Below are 18,728 nucleotides of genomic sequence, written 5' to 3'. Positions count from 1 at the left end.
CTTGCATCACACAATTTTAGGTGCTTAGGGTGTATTTCTTATCGTTCTCCTGTTTTCATCAATCCAACTGGCACTGAGACCGGTGAGGATTTCAGGCCTTCGCATCAACGTTGATTTCAGGAGGAAAGCTGCATTTTCCCACCCAGGTGGGGAAAAAGATATGTCAGGAGATCTCCATTTACCTTTCCATTGGAGGACCTGCCACCCTCCTCAGCTGAGAAGCTTTTTCCACCTCTTGTTTGTTCGGCTGCTAGTGTCAACTGATTGCTTTCGCATCCTCTCTGTGGAATGAACTGGCACTGTCTGGTCTGTCTGGACCGCATGACAGTTGACCATTCAGTTGGATCCACATGGGCAGGGCTGTTAGCACAGGAGAGATGCCCATGCATGCCACCAGACTCATGCATAACCTTTCCAGCCAAAGCAGGTTGGGAAGGAAAAAAGAAACTAAGGCAAGCTTCTGTTTAGGCCAAAGATCCTGGAGAGTCTAATCTAGTGCAAGAAGGTTCATTCCCAGAGCATGAGTCCCACTGGAAACTGCATTCAGGGACTGGGAAAGTTACTTTTTGGACTGCAAAGCCCATAATGAATAGAAGACATCTGTTTAACAAATATAATCTTAGCACTCTTTCAACACTGGCTTACAGAGAAGGAGGAATTCAGGTGAGGAAAGGATGAGAACTGTGAACTCTTAAGATTGTTTAATTGTTTAATAGTTATTATATAGTCATTTTATTATAGGCTTTTTCTCTATTAAGTAAATGAAAAAGAATGTATTAGACGCATAACCAAAACTTATAAGCAACATAGGCCTAGCAAGCTCTAAGCATTCAACATTTACAATCTCAGCATATAAATTTTGCTGACAATGCTTCCCCCCCCCCCCCGAAATTATCTCGTACATTTCAATTTGATAAGAAATGCCTGATTTGGAACATGTTTATTCTACATTCCCACAATGTAACAAGAGGTGCCGCTTTTACACTTTATGGCTGGTGTCCGATTAGTGCATATGTAGGCATAGGTTAACTTATACCTGTATATGTCTATTTGTGGTTTCTGCAGAAGATTCTGGGTACTGCAGCTCAAAAAGGAACTTTCCTAGCCCCTGAATATATTGCATTCATTTTAGTTTAAGAATGGACCAAAGAACAGGGAAAAACCATTTGCTGTCAAATGTGCCAACCTACATACTAGGATCTAAACCTTTCTCTGGATGTTCCTGCCATCTGAACTTGGGTAGGTGCTGCCAAGGAAATGAGACTGTTCAGTAGTTGGTGTTTTTCGGGTTGAGGCAGAATCCAAGGGCCACACTGGCTGATGGTTGTACTCTGCAAGGTGTACTGCACATGAGCCACCCTAGACTTGGTTGTTGCTGTTGTGTGCCTTCAAGTTCAACCTGATAATTGCTCAGGTTGGCACTGTGCTGGCACTCCAATTGTAGAAAGCTCTCTCCAGGTAATTTTGTCGGGTGCCAATAGCTTTGACGTCACTGCAACTCCAGGCAAAGATCTTTTTGACGTAATTTCTGTCCTTTTCATCTGATTGTTGCAGTTTTGGTCTTGTTTGTTTTTAGTACTTTGTTAGTTTCTTTTGGATGCTGTTCTGAATAGTATTGCTCTAATCAGATCTTGAAAACTTTTGAAGGGGGTGATAATTCCCAGAATCCAAGGGACAGGCTGGCTGGGAAGTACCCATTGTAGCACCTCTGATTAGGGGTGCATTTGCACTGCAGAAATAATGCAGTTTGATACCACTTTAAGTGCTAGGACTCCATATTTTGGAGTCCTGAGATGTATAATCTGTTGCAGACCAGAGCTCTATGACAGAAAAGCCTGAATAACTCCTGTTATTGTTGTTGTTGTTGTTGTTGTACACCTTCAAGTCATTTCCAACACACATTGCAACATTATGGCAACCCTAAGACATATCTGTCATAGGAGTTCATCACACAGAGGAGATTGGGAGTTTATCCTGTGAATATCCCAGAAAAAAATCACCTAATTACACAAAACCATTTCACACAACATCGCAGAAAACCTGCCATTAAAGTGGTTACAAAGAAGCATTAATGTGCATCTTTTTACTTTCAGGATTTCAGCGACAATGCATTTCCAGTGCCGCTTTATTCGCACCCTTGCGTGTGATTTACTTGACATTTTAGCTTTATTTGCAGGATGTTTTAAATGCGCTTTAATCTCCCTTTAATGCCGAAATTAGCCCCAGTGTGAGAAATGCCATAGGGTTTTCTTGGCAAGTTTCTTCAGAGGGGGTTTGCCATTGCCATCCTCTGAGACTGAGAGAGTGTAACTTGCCCAGGGTCACCCAGTGGGTTTCCATGACCAAACCAGGATTCAAACCCTGGTCCCTTAGTGTCCTAGTCCATGCTCAAACCATTACACAATGCTAGCCCCCAATAGCTCACAAACCTATAAATCCCAGACTCTCCTAGCATGGAGTTAAGCAGTGTTCAACTGCATTACAGTGCAGATGCAACACATATTTTTGGTTTAGTTGCATCCTTATGGCCCTGTACAACAGGCAAGTTCAAGTATTTGGCATCTATTGCAGAACACACACACACACTGCTTGTTTTCCACCCAAGCTTCCTAGACAGCAAAGCATCCCCTTTCCCATTGCTTCCTACCAGGAGTACTCCAGGAATGCCACAAGGCAAGTCTCAGATTACTGGGGTTTTTGGGGGGGAGAAACCTCTGCATGATATCACACACTTCTTTGGAGCTGCTGTTGGCTGAGCATGGAAGGGGTGGGCCCTGGGAGGGGTTTGGGAGGATAACTCTGAAATGTACCAGGACAAGAAGCAGCCCACAATTGCTCCAAGCCTCAGTTTAGGAGAAGCACTTTATCCAAGAGGATCAGCTCCCCTCAATGTGTCCTGCCTATAACTACTAGGTAAGCTCTTTTCAATGTGTGACTGTATTTATTGCAAACAGCAAAGCTGTTCAGTGTGTGTTTCTGTACCCACCTGGATGTCTTTCCTCCTTGGGTTTTTGTGGACAGCCTGAAAGGCAAAGAACAGAGAAGATGCTTTTGCTTCCTATAAGTGGGGTATACAACAGATTCCAGGTTCAATCCTTTGTATTTCCAGGTAGAGCTGGAGGAAATGTATTTACTATTTATTTCCAGAATGTATATCTCGCCTTTCTCTCAAGGCGGGTCGCAACATATCAAAAAATAGAAGGAAAGGACTCCAGATAGACTTCTCCTCCATCTACCCTAAACTGATGCCCTCTCAATGGGCTGGATTGCAGCTCCTATCATCCTCATGAGGATGAGAGTTGTAGTCCAGTCCATCTGGAGGCTGGTGAAGACAATACTGAGATAGATGGAGTTATGTTATCCCTATCAGTGTATAATTGTTAGTCACTTTTATGTTAGTGCAGTTTCAGTTCATTATATGATGGGTAGTTGCTCTCTGTATCTTCTCCATTTATATATTTATTTTTGTTCATTTCCCCCCATTATATTTCGAACCTACATGGTTTCCCCATAGTTTGTTAAGCATAGTTATGTTATTCGTGACACACAGCGGCTTATGGCATGTTTTTCAGAGATGAGTCATTCACAACGAATGGTATAACAAATGAAGATGCTCTCTGATCTTCCTGGCATGGCTGGCTGGTATTGACAGCCACTGAGATGGAGCATCTGGAAATCTGGGGGGAATCTGTTTGTGCCTAAATCTTCTGTGAACATCTTGAATTTTTCCATAGTGAGTATCTGAAGCTGAAGATTGTGGAGGGACTCTTCCCTAAACCATGCTAGGTTAGAATACTCTATCCAGACCAGTAGTTGGATAGTGTTCGGTGTTCAGTTGGGTAGATATCAGTGTTAAATAATCCATCTGAACCAAGCATATGTTTCCTGGATGCTAGACCTGGATCCTGGAGAAAGTTTATGCTACAGTTCAGTGTTTTCCTGCAATTCTTTTCCATGTCTTTAGAGAAGAAAAGGAAAGCTAAGGCAGTGAAGTGCTACCTTTTGGCACCCAAATTCAAATGCACAATCTTGAACTTCATCGCCAGTTATTGGACCCTAATTTACTTTGCATAGAACAGAAAGACAGTGACTTCATTTTTTTGCCATTCAGGATGCTTTGAGAAATATTTGTGATCTGGATGAAAAGAGAAAAGCCAGTCTCCAGCAATGAAACATTCAGGGACATCCCAAATATTCTTCTTGTGTTAATGAGAGAGAGAGAGAGAGAGAGAGTGCAATAAATATTGGGATATCGAGCAAACTTGCAAAAATGAGTCTGTTGCCAGACTTGAACTCTCTGTGCCAATGAGGCAGAAAGAGACGGTTGCTAATTGTTGGCAAGTTGGGGCAATAAAGTGTTCGGTAACATTGTTGATCCTTTGGTTCACCTTAGGAAGCCCCACAGTTCGGAATCTGTCTGACCTGTTTTATTCCAGCCGTTCTTCCTTCTGGTTGAGATAGCTCTGATGTTTCAGGATGTCTGGTACTTAAAGCCTGTGGGGCTAGTGGAAATAGTAGTGATCTACCTCGCAGGGTTGTTGTGATTTGGAGATGGGAAACACACACTGCACATTAAAGGAGAACAGCTGCATAAATGCCAAGGCTGAAAGTGTACATATACTTAACTGTGAGCAAGCCTCGCTGAAAACACTAAAGGCTGCATCTACACTGCGGAATCAGTGCAGTTTGACACAGCTTTAACTGCCATGACCCCATCTTACAGAATCCTGGGAAATGCAGTTTGGTGAGATATTTAACTTTCTCTCTCAGAGACCCCTAGCAGTGCCACAAACTACAAATCCCATAGGATGCCATGACAGTTATGGCAGTGTCAAATGGCATTAATTCTACAGTGTGGCAGCACTGAGTAGGCATGCACAGATTGCACTGCATTTGTCTCTGGGTTGTACTTCACTGGGTTGTGTCATGGTATCATGTGCCAAATTAGTTTTGAACAGAGCAGTAAAAGTTAGGTTTTCAAGACAAGTCCCAGAATCCCCAGCCAAGTGTTGGCCATACTGGCCAGGAGATTCTGGGAATCGCAGCCCAAAGACTAATTATTCCCCAAGTGCTGGGTTTGTGGGTACATTTTTTTCCCTTTGAAATGTTGGTCTTCATGGGTGGCGCATGCTGTTTTGTGATGAACTGCGGTTTGGAACACGAGCAGAACCAGTCTGGATCAGAACCAAAGACCATCTAACCCATCATTCTGTTCCCAGAAGATGCATTAATGGGAAGGAAGCCCATCAACATGAAAGGAATAGTATCCTCCTGTTGCAATTATAAATGGAACTGACCAGAGCAAAGTGAGGGGTTGGCTTCAAGTGGGAAGGGCAGGTAGTTTCTCATTTTGCTTGGGTTCTTTGAAATATGAGAGATCGTCCAAATTTGAAGCTTGTTCTTTTTTTAAAAAGAAAAATAATGGTTGTGGCAGCTCATGCCTGCCTAGCAACAGTAGTCTCTAAGCTCTGAAGACCCTGGAAGAGAATTCCCTGGAACCCTAGGATTCTGCAAGAGGTCTGTGAGAGATTGCAATTGGGGGCAAAATTAATAATGTTTATGCAGGGGGTAACCGCAAGGCTTTTAGTTCTGTTTATTGTCCTGACACAAAATCTCTTGGCTAGTATATTTCCAGGGTATGCATGTTTTTTGGAGGGGGAACTCACCCTCGATTCGACTGCTGCTGTTCCTGCAGATGCTCCAAACTGAACAGGAGCACTCCCAATGCTGGACCCAATCCATTCAGAGGTCTGGCACCAGAAGAGCTTCTGTTCAACTTGGCATGACAGTGGGAGAAGCAGCAGTAAAGCCAAGAGTAGATCCACCAACCTGTCAGTAGTGCATTCATTGCCTTTACATTTTCATTTCATTATCATTTTTATCCTGTTCTTCCTCCAAGGAACTCAAAACATCATACTTGTTCTATTGTAGTATGAAATTGTGAATGCCAGCCATTGACTACAACTTCTTTTCACCCATGTGTGTATTGTGTGCCTTCAAGTCATTTCCGACTTAAGGCAACCCTAAAGTGGGTTTTTCTTGGCAAGATTTGTTCAGAGCGGGTTTGCCATTGCCTTCCCCTGAGGCTTAGAAACTGTGAGCCTTCTCCAATGCACCACATCCTCATATACCTGTTTGTCAAGGGAAAGCCATTTGATTCAATGATGCTTAGAATGCTTGCAACATCATCGTGCCACACATGGTGTGCCCTTGCGGTTGTCAGCCACATGGCGCTGTCATAAACCCTTCTCTGCAGATGTCAGGGCAGCTTAATATGATGGTAGGAAACCACAGAAATGACTGTGCCAATGATGCCCACTGCCAAATGGATATTCTCAGCCAGAAGGGTGCAGCATTGTGCCAACTCTCATTGTGTGTGTGCACACATGTGTGCATGCAAATGCTATTCCATTTTCCAAAGCACCAGCATTTAATTCATATTGTTTGAATATTAATTCTGGGTTGCATACGTCTGAACAGCAGACAAGCTTCTAGAGAAAACATTATAAGACATGCATGTTCTTTAATTTGTGGCATGTCTGTCTCACTGTGCATGTGTTGTCTAGGCTCATGATGGCTTGAATCAATGGCACAGAAACAGCCACTGTAGTGTTAAAATGGGAGATGGCTGTTTCCAGAGAAGAGCACTATTGTGACATGGGAGGCATTGCTTTCTTCACAACTGGCTGGGAGTGGGATATTGGCATCAAAACCAGAGATCTGTACAGCACTTAATATAGTGCTTTATTATCCAGCAATGCCTAAGACTGGAACCAGGAGAAAAATACTCATTCAGGATAGGTGAGCATATGTTAAGAATAGGTAGACAAAGATGGATGTAAAATTCCACCTTAGGGACAGGGAACTGGACTTCAACATGGCTTGGTTCCTTCCAAGCTAGGATTTTGTGGTGCAACGAAACATGAAGAGCTGTCGACTTTTCAGTGAGTGTTGCCTTGTAAAGCTATTAAGCCTGATTAATCATCGCCAGAAACAGAGGTGAGAGGAGCCATTGTAATGGCTTTCCAATGCGTGTATATATTAAGTTTTTTACTTTTGACAATGGAAGACAGCAGCCCATAGCATGGAAGATACATATGTGAACAAATTATATATTATCTTCTTAAATAGCATTCAAGTAGCAGCAAAGATCACAACCTTGGATCAGCTATTTTGATCTACAGTTCTCATAAACTCTTGCAAACTCTTTCCGGCAGAGGCTTGTGGCAGGTGAAGTCCAAACCTTTTAGAATGAGGCCTTGGAAACCTTTATTTGTTGGACTATAGCTCCCAGAATCTTCTAACCAGGATGGTCACATTACTGTCAGGGAAATTCTGGGAACTGCGATCCAAAAACAACTTTGCAAGCTCTGGCCACAGGCCTTAAATGTGATTAGGCAGAGTCCTTTGGGTAAATTTAAATGCAATTGATCGGGGGGGGGGGGGGGGGCAAGAAAAAATATTCTTTCTCTCCATTTCCTTTTCCCCTTTGTCCCATTTTTACACTTAAATATACAACCCGCTCTGTCCGAGACGTCTATGCGCTGCTCTTTGCCTGTATTTCAGTGGCTGCTGGGGAATAGTATTCACGGTTGGAGAAGTCACGTTGAGCTTTTCTGACCACATCTTGGCTTTCCTTTATGTGGAAACTATTCCACACACATGGCCTTCCTGACCACTTCACGTGAAGTAATGCGGATAACAAAAGGAATAACGGCAGGATGAGGTTACAATGGAGGGAAGCTCAAGGCCAAGAAGCCCAGCTCACGGGTTTCCTCTTGTTTTAAGTCCCTTCCCCATGGAATCTGAAAGCCTCAAAACACTTTAAGGCAATGTGGTTGAGCAACCAAACTCTGAATTAAATTGACTGGTTGGCTGAACTTTGTGGGCTCCAGAGAACCACAGGCAAGGGATGCCAAAGTCTTCTCCATAAAAGAGGAGAGGGGTGTAATCTCTTGGGGTCTTTCAGATGTGCTTAATGACGGTTATTTAAAACCAGACATTCATTAATGGAAATTTGCATTCTGATGTAATGTGGCTGGATGGGGAAATGTCTTTATTGTGAACTGAGGCTGCAAAATAGATCAATCTAAGGTTGCATCTGCACTGCGGATATAATCCAGTTTGACACCACTTTACCCACTATGGCTCAATGCTATAGAATTCTAGGAATGGTAGTTTTTTGTGGCACCAGAGTTCCCTAACAGAGAAAGCTAAATGTCTCACAAAATTGCAGTTCCCAGATTTCTATAGTATTGTGCCATGGCAGTTAAAGCGGTGTCAACCTGGATTATTTCTGCAGTGCAGATGCAACCTTAGTCACATTTTGGCATTCTCTTTTCTTTTGTTAACAGTGTGACTTTGTGGGAAAACAAGGAGGAACAAAAAAGAGGAAGGACCAGTAATAGTCCCACTAGGTTAAAGAGATTATATATCCTTTTCTCGTGAATCCTTCTTGCAGAAGGCTAGGGACAGATGAGAGAATCAAACTAAGGATGGATGGATCCATCTATTTCCATTCAGCATCAGTTTTGCAATGCTTAAAAGAGTTATTTTTGGACTATGGCTATCATAGATTCCCACTGACCCCAGTGGCTGGGGATTATGGGAGTTATAGCCCCCAAAGCAGGGCTCTGAGGAATATGGACAGGTGAACCAGCCTTCAGCAAAGAGAAAAACCAATGGCGATATCTTCTTACACATACCCTTATGCTTCATTTCTTTTCTTCTAGCCAAACTTCCTCTTGACACTCAACTCTGATCTCAGCCACTTAAAGGACTTGGCTTCCGAGGAGACCTATCATCTCCCAAAATGGAAAGGTTCCTGGATTTCAGCCATAACCACTGTTTGGTCGCATTATTCCTTGCTGTGTACCTGAGCCATCTGACCCTTGCCCAGTATGGACACTGGCCGTACAATCCTTACTACCAACATGACCAACCTCAGTATCAGCATCAGCACTACCAAGGAACCCCTGCTCCCAAAATCCACCTGCGACTGGCAGGCCAGAAGAGGAAGCACAATGAAGGGCGAGTGGAGATCTTTTACAACTCGGAGTGGGGTACAGTGTGCGATGATGATTTCACCATCCATGCTGCACATGTGGTCTGCAGGGAGCTGGGCTACATGGAGGCTGTTTCCTGGATCCCTGGATCCAAATACGGCAAGGGAGAAGGTAAGCAGGAGGAAGGTCTTTTCCTCCTTCCATTTGCTTTCATTTCATTTGCTTTCCTTTGTATTTTTTTTTTCCTTTGGAGAAAAGAACACACAGTTTTGAGATACAACTGGGCTTTATTTGCTGAAAATACCCAGTGTGCTTTTGGCTAGCTAAGGCCCTATACAGATAGCCAAAATAAAGCTGCTTCAAGTCACTTTGGAGGTATGGTGTTTACATGATGCATGCATCCTACGAGTCCAGAAGCTGCACCAAAGCTGCACTCCAGTCCTTAGGACTGGACCGTGGCTTTGGTGCGGCTTCTGGACTCTTAGGACGCATGTATCATTGAAACACCATACCTCCAAAGTGATTCGAAACAGCTTTATTTTGGCTGTCTGTATCACGCCTAAGTTTCATATAACCTTTGTCAGAGGCTATGAAAAGTGGAAAAGGATAACGATGAAGATAGAGTATGTAGAGAGATCTTGTAGCACCTTTGAGACAATCTGAAAGAAAGAAGTTGGCAGCGTGAGCTTTCGTAAACTCCAGTCTATTCCTCAGATGCATTTAGTGGAGAGGAAACCAGGGGCAGACATATATATGCCTTTGGTATGTGAGAATGTCAATTCAAATTCAAAATCATTTGTGCATGGAAATGAAGTAGCAAGTCCAGTTTTGACGATGGTTGTTAGTGATCAAACATATTGATTCTACAGACTAACACAGCTATATCTTTGACTTCCACCACAAATAAATAAATAAAAATTAAATTTCACCACTACATTGTTGATTCAGGCATGGCAATTTTAAGGTCTGGAGGCCTTCTAAGCTTCTTATTTGTTTCTTCTGCAGGCAAAATTTGGATGGACAATGTCTACTGTACTGGCAGAGAAACAACGTTAGCTCAGTGTAGATCAAATGGTTGGGGCGTATCAGATTGCAAGCACACTGAGGATGTGGGTATAGTTTGCAGTGAAAAGAGAATCCCAGGCTTCAAGTTTGATGACTCCTTGCTCAACCAAATAGCGGTAAGGACAATTTAGAATTAAACGGGTCCAGCTCATTTAGCAAACCTTTTAACCTTTGTAAGTCACCTTGGCTCTGAATTGGGAAAAATGGGGGGTGGAATGATGATGATGATGATGATGATGATGATGATGATGATGATGATGATCGTCATCATCATCATCATCATCATCATCATCATCATCATCATCTACTGTAAATAACTAATAATAATATCTGTATAGCATAAGCCCTGTATCCATGGAGGATACATTCTCAGACTTATCATGGAAACGTGAAACTAAGGACGATAGCCATGCTTCACTTATTGAAATGAAAAACCTTTGGTGGATATTGACAATAGAATCAGGCTGAATGACCTAGAGATTCCAAGAAAGAACACCTCTCTAGGAATCTCTAGGTCCTCCAGTGCAAATCTGTGGTCAACTTTCACCAGAAGCATACCATAGAATTGTACTGGATGACCTTAAGAATGCCTGGAGAACATGTTTTTTCAGCTATGGGTAAGTGAAACCGTCCTGTTGATATGTGGGTCATACAGTATTCCATGGGTGAACTGCCATAAGGGCAAAAATTGGTCCTTACCACAGTTACCTACCCCTGATTCAGAAGAATGTTGATGAACATAAAATGAAACATGCATTGTGAAGACCTAGGTTACCTTTACCATCTTAAATTTTGTAAGTCTGATTTGATGGATGACTATTAGGAGGCTGTTGTGGGAGAGAAATATGCTAGAGACAATGAAGAGGTCAAACTTGCAGAAGACCTGGTGTGGGTACTATCAACACTACGGCTTGATCCTGAAGCCGGAAAGAGGTCTGGGTAAGGAGTAGTGGGTGGAAAGGGACAACTTATCAGCATTCTGGAAAGATGGGAAGCAGCTGTTTTTCTGAATGTCCCCAGGACTAGCCAGTCAGCAATCTTCACAGCCAGCTTTTTCTGCAAAGATGTTTTATCTGGTTGCTCCTGGGTTTGACTCAGTGCTGAGATATTTGTACCTCTCTTCTACAAAACTGGGGAAAGTATGCGTGTGTATGTCTACTGTGGACTCACTGTGCAAGATGTGTGTTATTGCCTCCACCCTGAACTTGTCCATCTTTTGGAATGCATTCTTAGGGAATCACCAAATATGGTTAGAACATATTTTATCTTCTCTGTTTTAATGAGCAAGAGGCATCTTTTGACTCCAGTAGGATTCCCTTGGGAAAGAGGCAGTGTAAGGGTCACAGGATACCCAAGACCAGCTTCCTCAAGGCTACATTTTTAATTCTCAGAGTGGAGGCTGGAGGAAAAAAGATAGAATAGTCTAGACAGAGGTCACATCTCCTTGGGATGCTTCAAACATTAATCATGCAAGCCAGCTTCCTTGCCTCTGTTTTTCCATTTGCTAAGGACTGATGTACATGAGGTTAATTTAAGGCCATTTCTGTTTAATCAGTTTAGACTGACCCAAATCTTCCTAGGAGGCTGCAAAATCTGACAGCTTTGGCAATGGGAGGAGATGGGAAGTAAGTGAAATTCTCTGTGTTCCATTTCTGTGGTGGATAGGAGTGCTTTTGCACATTTACAGCTTCTGTGCCAACTGTGCCCATTCCTGACACGTTGGATCTGGCCACGGTGGTACATGCCTTAGTTACATCCCATTTGGACTACTGTAATGTGCCCTACTTGAGGCTGCTTTGGAAGAATGTTTGGAAACTTCAGCTGGCCCAAAGAGCTGCAGCCAGACTATTAAAGGGGGCAGGTTATAGAGACCATACTATGCCCCTGTTAAAACTGCTCCACTAGCTGCCAGTTTGTTTCTGGGCACAATTTAAAGTGCTGGTTATGACCAATAAAGCCCTATGTGACTCAAATCCAAGCTATCTGGAAGACCAGGGGTGCATAATAATGCAGTTTGACACCCGTTTAATTGTCCTGGCTCTAACCTACAGAATCCCGGGATTTGTAGTTTGGTGAGGCACCAGCACTCTTTTGGCAAAAAGAAAAGCTAAAGAGCTTGTAGAACTGCAGATCCCACGATTATACAGGATTGGAGATGGTTAGCATAGCAGCTGTTAGTCAACCCACCTTGGCAGAAGCCGCATAAATGAATGATGGGAGCATAATGGTCCTAGATGCCCTCTTACATCCATCCATTCCAGTATTGTATACTCTGTGATCTCTTTCTCAGTACACAGTTACTTCTCTTTGAGACTATCTTAACTGCCATAGCTGTATCTTACAAAATCCTGGGATTTGTAGTGTGGTGAAGCACTGGAGTATTCTGGCAAAGAATTATAAACACTTCACAAAACTACAAATCCCAGGAATTCCATGGCCATTACAGTTTACAAGGCATCAAAGAGTTATAACTGTGTAAAAGACCTGACTCTTCAGGTCGTGGGCTGCATTTATGCCCAGCCTTTTGCTTGAGGAACTGGGGATGACAAGTTTGAGACTGAGAACTTAAAGCATGTACAGCATGTACTCTAGCATCAAGTATAGATCTGAGTACATTTTCCTTTGTTTCCTGCAGAAAAGGGACTCTGGAAATCAATCTCTGCAGATGTGGTGCCCTCTAGACGTCTTGTGTTAACCATTCCCATCTGGAGGGAGATGGGTCAGGGTGACTACACAAGACTACATACACAAGCAGACATGGAGGGTACATGTGTTGCTGCCTTATAAATATGGGAAGCTATCATTTATAACTCTTAAGCGTTCTAGCTGATGCAGAACTAGGAAGAGAAGTTAGTTTTAAAAGTGTGGTGGACACTGGACAGTAAAGATGGCTGAAGTAATCCAGGTCCAGCCTGTCTGGCAGACCAGGGATGCATTTGTGTCCATGGATTCTAGGACTGCACACCAATACTTTATTGGGACCAACTCTGCCTTTGTAAAATGCTCTATACTTGTAAAATGTTCTCAGCCTATGAGCAATTTGGAAGCCAAACAGTCCAGAGTTCCTAAACACTCTTCTATGATATAGATGTCAGCTTTTCAAAAGCAGAGTTCTCTGCTCGGAAATGCTACTTTGGGGGACTGTGATTCCCTATGGCCATGTTCTTTGTGGGATTTGGGGGGTCATATCAGAGCCAGCGCAGTGTAGTGGTTTGAGCATTGGACTATGACTCTAGAGACCAGGGTTTGAATCCCAGGTTTGGCCATGTAGACCCACTGAGTGACTTTGGTCACATCACACTCTCTCAACCTCAGAGGATGACAATGGCAATCTTCCTCTGAAGAAACGTGCCAAGAATTCCCCATGATAGGATAACCTTAGAGTTACCATGAATTGAAAACAACTCGAATGCTTGCAACAACAACAAATTCACAAAAAGCAGCAAAGTCTAAATGGACCTGAACATCTTTTTGTGTCTCTGAGCAGGAAAAGGACATTTTTTCCAGTTGAGCTGGCCTTTGTATGGCCAGCCAGACAGCCAGCTCCCATTTCGTGTCCCAGTCTGGAAAAAGGATCATGTCTTCCATGCCTAGGGAGTGATGCCTACCGTCTTGAGACAGTCATTTGCTCTGGCACGTGGAGCGGTTCGATCTGAAATCTTGCAGTGGCTTTCAATTCACGTGGAATAAAAAGCTTCAGTATCTTCCCTTAACACTGCGGGGGATACTTCAGCAATGGAAAAACTGATAGATGAGAAGCAAAGGCTGGGCCCACAGCTGTTTATGCTATCACCACTCACTGTACACTGAAAGAAAAACAGGATTCAGCATTTTAACCATGTTGCTGTTGTTGCTGCATTAAATCTTTTTAGTACAGTGCCCCATATACTATAACCACAACTTTAGGTAGTGGAAGAGATAACTGAAACACATAATGCCTAGTGTCCAACTGTCCTGATTTGGCAGAATCAGTCCTGGTTAATCTTCTTTCATCCCACTTTTCAGTTGCTTTTTAAATGCCCCAGTTTATCTCTCTTCCCTGCACTTTCCCCTGCAACTTCAATGATTGCAAATGAAGTTTAAGGTACAAAAATAATCTGCATTACGTTAACATGGATGGGGGTGAGGAGAAGGGATGGTGACATCTTGCTCTTCCCAGTATGCTCAGGCAAAAGCAAATGGCTTCAGCCTCTCCTAGTTGGTGTGATTTCCTCCTTATCAGCTTTGGCCATCTTGACCACACTTTGATATTTCTTGTCCACCCATGTCCAGGTTTTATCTGTGAAATTTTGTAGCATATAGAATCATAGAATCATAGAATCGTATGATATAGATGGACAGTTTGGGGCCTTCCAGAGGGATAGGACTAGAACTCTCTTTAGCTCTGTCCAGCATGGCCAGTGACTAGGCGAATCGAACGTAAAGGGAAGAAAAACAACACCTTTTTACTTTTGGAACTTCCCAAAAGTAAAAAGGTGTTGTTTTTCTCCCCTTTAAGTTCACTTTATTTTTGCGTTACTTCAGGTTTGCAGAAACTTCATGTGATTAACTTCCTCCATTTGCGGGTCTTTCTGCTTCATATCTACTTTAAATCCCATTTCTGAGCTAGTGTGATAAGGTCCTTAGACAATTAGCAGAGCATCATTTGCTTGATTCCATGATGCCCCAGACTGCTTAATGTCCTCCATTTATTTAAATGGAGCGGCAACCAAGATTAGCAAGAGAAATGGGCATTTAATACCATTTCCTCCATATCTTCCTCTTGCCAATTTCCTGCAGCCACAGATCCAGTGTGGCATAGTGACTTGAATGTGGGACTATGGCTCTGGAGACCAGGGTTCGATGCCCAGCTTGTCCACGAAACCCACTCTGTGACATTGAGCAAGTCGTATGCTCTCAGCCTCAGAGGAAGACAATGGCAACCCTCCTCTGATGAAACTTGCCAAGAAAACCCTGCTGACCTTGCTTAATTTCCAAGAGGAGACAGGATCTGGTGCCTTTAGGGAAAGAGATTTCTGCTGTTATGTGGGCTCCTCTGTCTCTGGAGTCTCTCCTTTGCTGATTCATAGTTAGTGATTCAGCAAATATTTATCTGTGTGGTGGAAACATCTCTCTCAGGTCATATCCATCTCAGCCAGTCTCTGGCTGGTTTTCCTGTGACCCTTACACTGCCTCTTTCCCAAGGGAATCCTACTGGAGTCAAAAGCTCCCTGCAGAGCTTCGCTCCGCCGCCTCATTAGCTTTCTTTAAGACACAGCTGAAAACATATCTATTCCGGCTGGCCTTCCCACCTTAGACTGTCTGTTTTTTTCCTGCTCTCCTTTTCCCTTTTGACCCCGGACCATTGTAAATTCCTTTTCTTTTCTTCTTGCCCCTGACATGTATATTTTATCGTCTTCCTGTTCTATTTTTGTACTAATGTTTTTAACTGTTATATTGTATTTTTTAACTTGTATTGGCATGTTTTAATATTTTTGTAAGCCGCCCTGATCATACCTATGGAAGGGCGGGGTAGAAATAAAATTTATTTATTATTATTGTGGGGTGTATATATTTAACACCGTAACTGGAATTCCCCAGCAAAAACCCATCTGCTGTGGTTTGCTAAGTTCACTCATCTGGTTTTGTAGCTGCTGTGGGTGACTAGGGTCAGATGAAAGGTTGAAGGATCATCAAGCTGGAAGGATACAGACCAAAGCTAGATAGAAACAGAGGTGAAAAACCGACTTGTTCCAAACAGTAGTAAATGCATTGCTCTGGAGCCATTACTGTGGTTCTATTTTTGGCACTTTTGGCTAAAAGGATCTTGGGAAGAGTCTGGGAAAGACCGGCTGAGGGCCAAACTCAGCATGGGGTTAATAACATGGAAGCAATGAACACGCACATTTTCAACTATGATGTAACTGTGATGGTATGTATGTCTATGTGCAAGAGAGAGAGTAGACAGTGGCTGCAAAGCACAGACAGGAGAAAATAACCTTTTCCTTCCCAGTCACTGAAATCCCCAAAACTGCTTCTCTGAAGCTGCTAATGTATGACATAAAATCAAATTATATGCAATTCTGGCATTTTATGCATACTTCTATGCAAGTTGAGTTTCCCTTCTCCAAAATACTTGGCCCTGAAGTGTTTTGGATTTTGAATTTTTTTAGATGTTGGGTGTATAGACTTAAGTCTAAACTTGAAATTCATGTATGTTTTGTATACACAATTGTACACATAGCCTGAAGGTAATTTTATACAGTGGGTCCTTGGTATCTGGTGTGGTTTGGTAGCTAAAAAATCCAAATTTTGGATACCAAAATCTGTGGATACTCTCAAGACCCATTAAATACAATGCCAAAATGAAATGGTGTTGCCTATATAAAATGGCAAAATCATGGCTTGCTTCTGGAAATTTATAATTTTAAAATATTTTCAAATCATGAATGGTTAAATCCATGGGTCTGGAGGGATGACTGTACACAACATTTTTAATAATTTGGGGCATGAAACAAAGTTTGTGTACACCGAGCCACTGAAAAGCAAAGTTCTCACTATCTCAGCCACCCCTGAAAAATGTTTGGGGTTTTGGAGTATTTTGGATTTCTGGATTCTTGATAAGGGAGACTCAATCTGTATTATGCAAATCAAGCACATTCGTTGCATTACTTTTCTTCTACTGAGTCCCAGCCTTGGCACTCTTTATGCTTTTAAGCATGTAAGAAGCCTATGGAAGCCTGCGATTTTTAGTACCAGAGCACTCTGACAGAGAAGGCTAAATATCTCCCAAAATTACAAATCCCAGGATTCCATAGCATGGAGCCATGGCAGTTAAGGTGGTATCAAACTGCAGTCATTCTCCAGTGCAGATGTACCCTATGTGGATGGGAATTCCCAAATGGATTCTATATCTATGCGCCATTCACAGATGACACTCTCCCAGAGATGCCTCTTCATGTTTTTCAGTCTGACAGCTGACTGCTGATAGGACTGCCCTCTCTCTTTTCTGCATTGCTTCCTACCCAGACTTTGCAGGGCATGATTTCTTCCCCCGCTTTTTGTACATGTCTGAGCACCTGGAATGTTCATCTTACATTCCAGAACACGTCACCAGCCGAACCAACAGCTAAGGAGGAGCTCTTTCTATGGAAATGTAAACTTTCACAGTCAATAGCGATGAGTTTTATCACCAATGTGCCCTGCGTCAGACTTCTACCATATTTTTTTATTCAAACTGGAGGGCAGGCTGACAAATCATAATTTGAAAGGAGAGGCTCTATAGAGTCCCGTGATATTTCCACCAGTCTCTATTTGAGTCTAGATGTACTGTTGCATAGCCAATTATCCAAAGATGTGAACCAACTATCCAAAGATGTGAACAAGTGGATACCTGCAATAAAATGTTGTTGTCTATCCCTATGCCCTAACAGGGCTTTCCCTTTTGCTTAGTCACGCACTCTCCAACTGTCCTGATTTGGCAAGGACAATCCCGATTAATCATCTGTCAATTCACTTTTTCATCTGCTTTAAAATATCCCAGTTTCTTTTCCTCCTCCCACATTCCTCCTCCATTCTCAGCATATTTCAGTTGCTGCAAACTGAGTTCAAAGTGCAAAAGGAATTTGCACCCAGTTAACTCAGTTGGGGAAAAGGAGAAGGTGAAATTGTGCTATTCTGCTGCGGACAGCCTTATTTAAGGAATGGTTGTGTTGTTTAGAAAAGAATTGTTTAGATCTTGGATGCTTTTAAAGAAAGCCTGTTCTAGAAATGCAATATAAAAACAACAGGAAGACACACTAATGGCAATTCCCACAGGGTTAAAGGAAGCAGGGGCAAAATGTACAAATATTTGGCAAAGCCAACTCCAGGTAAAGGCAAAATAGCAGCTGAAACCAGCTGTGGTCGAGACGTTGGCTGCCAAATTGGATTAATGGCAGAAGCAAATACGTGAGTCACTTTGAGAGATGATGTGGCTCTGAGTCGGCAGAGGCAAATTCCATAGTTCATGTGAGGGCAGAGTATGAAAGAAAGGATGGAAAACAGTGAGGGATTGAAAAGAACGAAGTAGTAGTTTGAGACGGAAAAGTCTTGGGTCACTCATGATGAGAAGATGGAAGGATTATGATCTAGTCAGGAACTGAGAAGGTCCTCTTGGAAGAGAGACAGTTGGAAAGTTCCACAACTCCCCTAGTTTGGAGTCCTTTAGACTCACAGGCACTTGCCTCTGGTTCTGTGGGACTAGGATCTGACAGTTTAGGTGAAATTTTGTCATCTCAAAATCAAGTTCATGGGCATTTGCAGAATTTAAGAAGGTTCTCAGATAAGTACCACCTGGCAGACTTTCTCCTTAGTTTTCTGGCACCAAGAAAAACTACACATACACACAGTCATGTTGAGTTGACTTTCCACATGTCGAGTTGACCTACAGAATGAAAAACATAAGTGCTGTCACAAAAACAATGGTGACCAATTTTCTGGACATTGCTCAACGCAAAGATAACAGCCACTTGAAAGTGATATGGATATTTTTAAACGAATATCCATGGGAGCATTAACAATGGGCCCAATTGGGGCACTGGGTCTCTGTCAATGCTGGCATCTTCCTTAGTTCAGAAATCCAGGCTTCAGTGGTAAAACACAGAAACCCTTTATTCAGTGGCAGATGTACCCCAGAAT

At 42.7% G+C, this 18,728-nt stretch overlaps 1 protein-coding gene across 4 annotated transcripts in view; it reads left to right on the top strand.

Moving 5' to 3' along the window:
• LOC149306775 (lysyl oxidase homolog 2-like) overlaps positions 1–18,728 on the top strand; it is a 63,034-nt gene that overhangs the window by 8,922 nt on the left and 35,384 nt on the right. For 3 of the 4 annotated variants that reach the window (XM_089539393.1, XM_089539392.1, XM_089539394.1), the window contains 2 exons: positions 8,733–9,176; positions 10,011–10,186. In XM_089539393.1, coding sequence (XP_089395519.1) covers positions 8,813–9,176; positions 10,011–10,186 — 540 coding nt within the window. In that variant the 5' untranslated portion in view covers positions 8,733–8,812. Of the gene's footprint in view, positions 1–2,861; positions 2,914–8,732; positions 9,177–10,010; positions 10,187–18,728 lie in introns of those variants that run through there. The other variant, XM_089539395.1, reaches the window with a different exon arrangement.

This window comes from Sceloporus occidentalis, unplaced genomic scaffold (genome assembly GCF_023333645.1).
Source record: "Sceloporus occidentalis isolate IW3139 unplaced genomic scaffold, rSceOcc1.0.p SCAF_9, whole genome shotgun sequence".
Classification (NCBI taxonomy): domain Eukaryota; kingdom Metazoa; phylum Chordata; class Lepidosauria; order Squamata; family Phrynosomatidae; genus Sceloporus; species Sceloporus occidentalis.
Note: the sequence above shows the minus strand (reverse complement) of the source record. Positions and strands in the feature narration are given on the sequence as shown.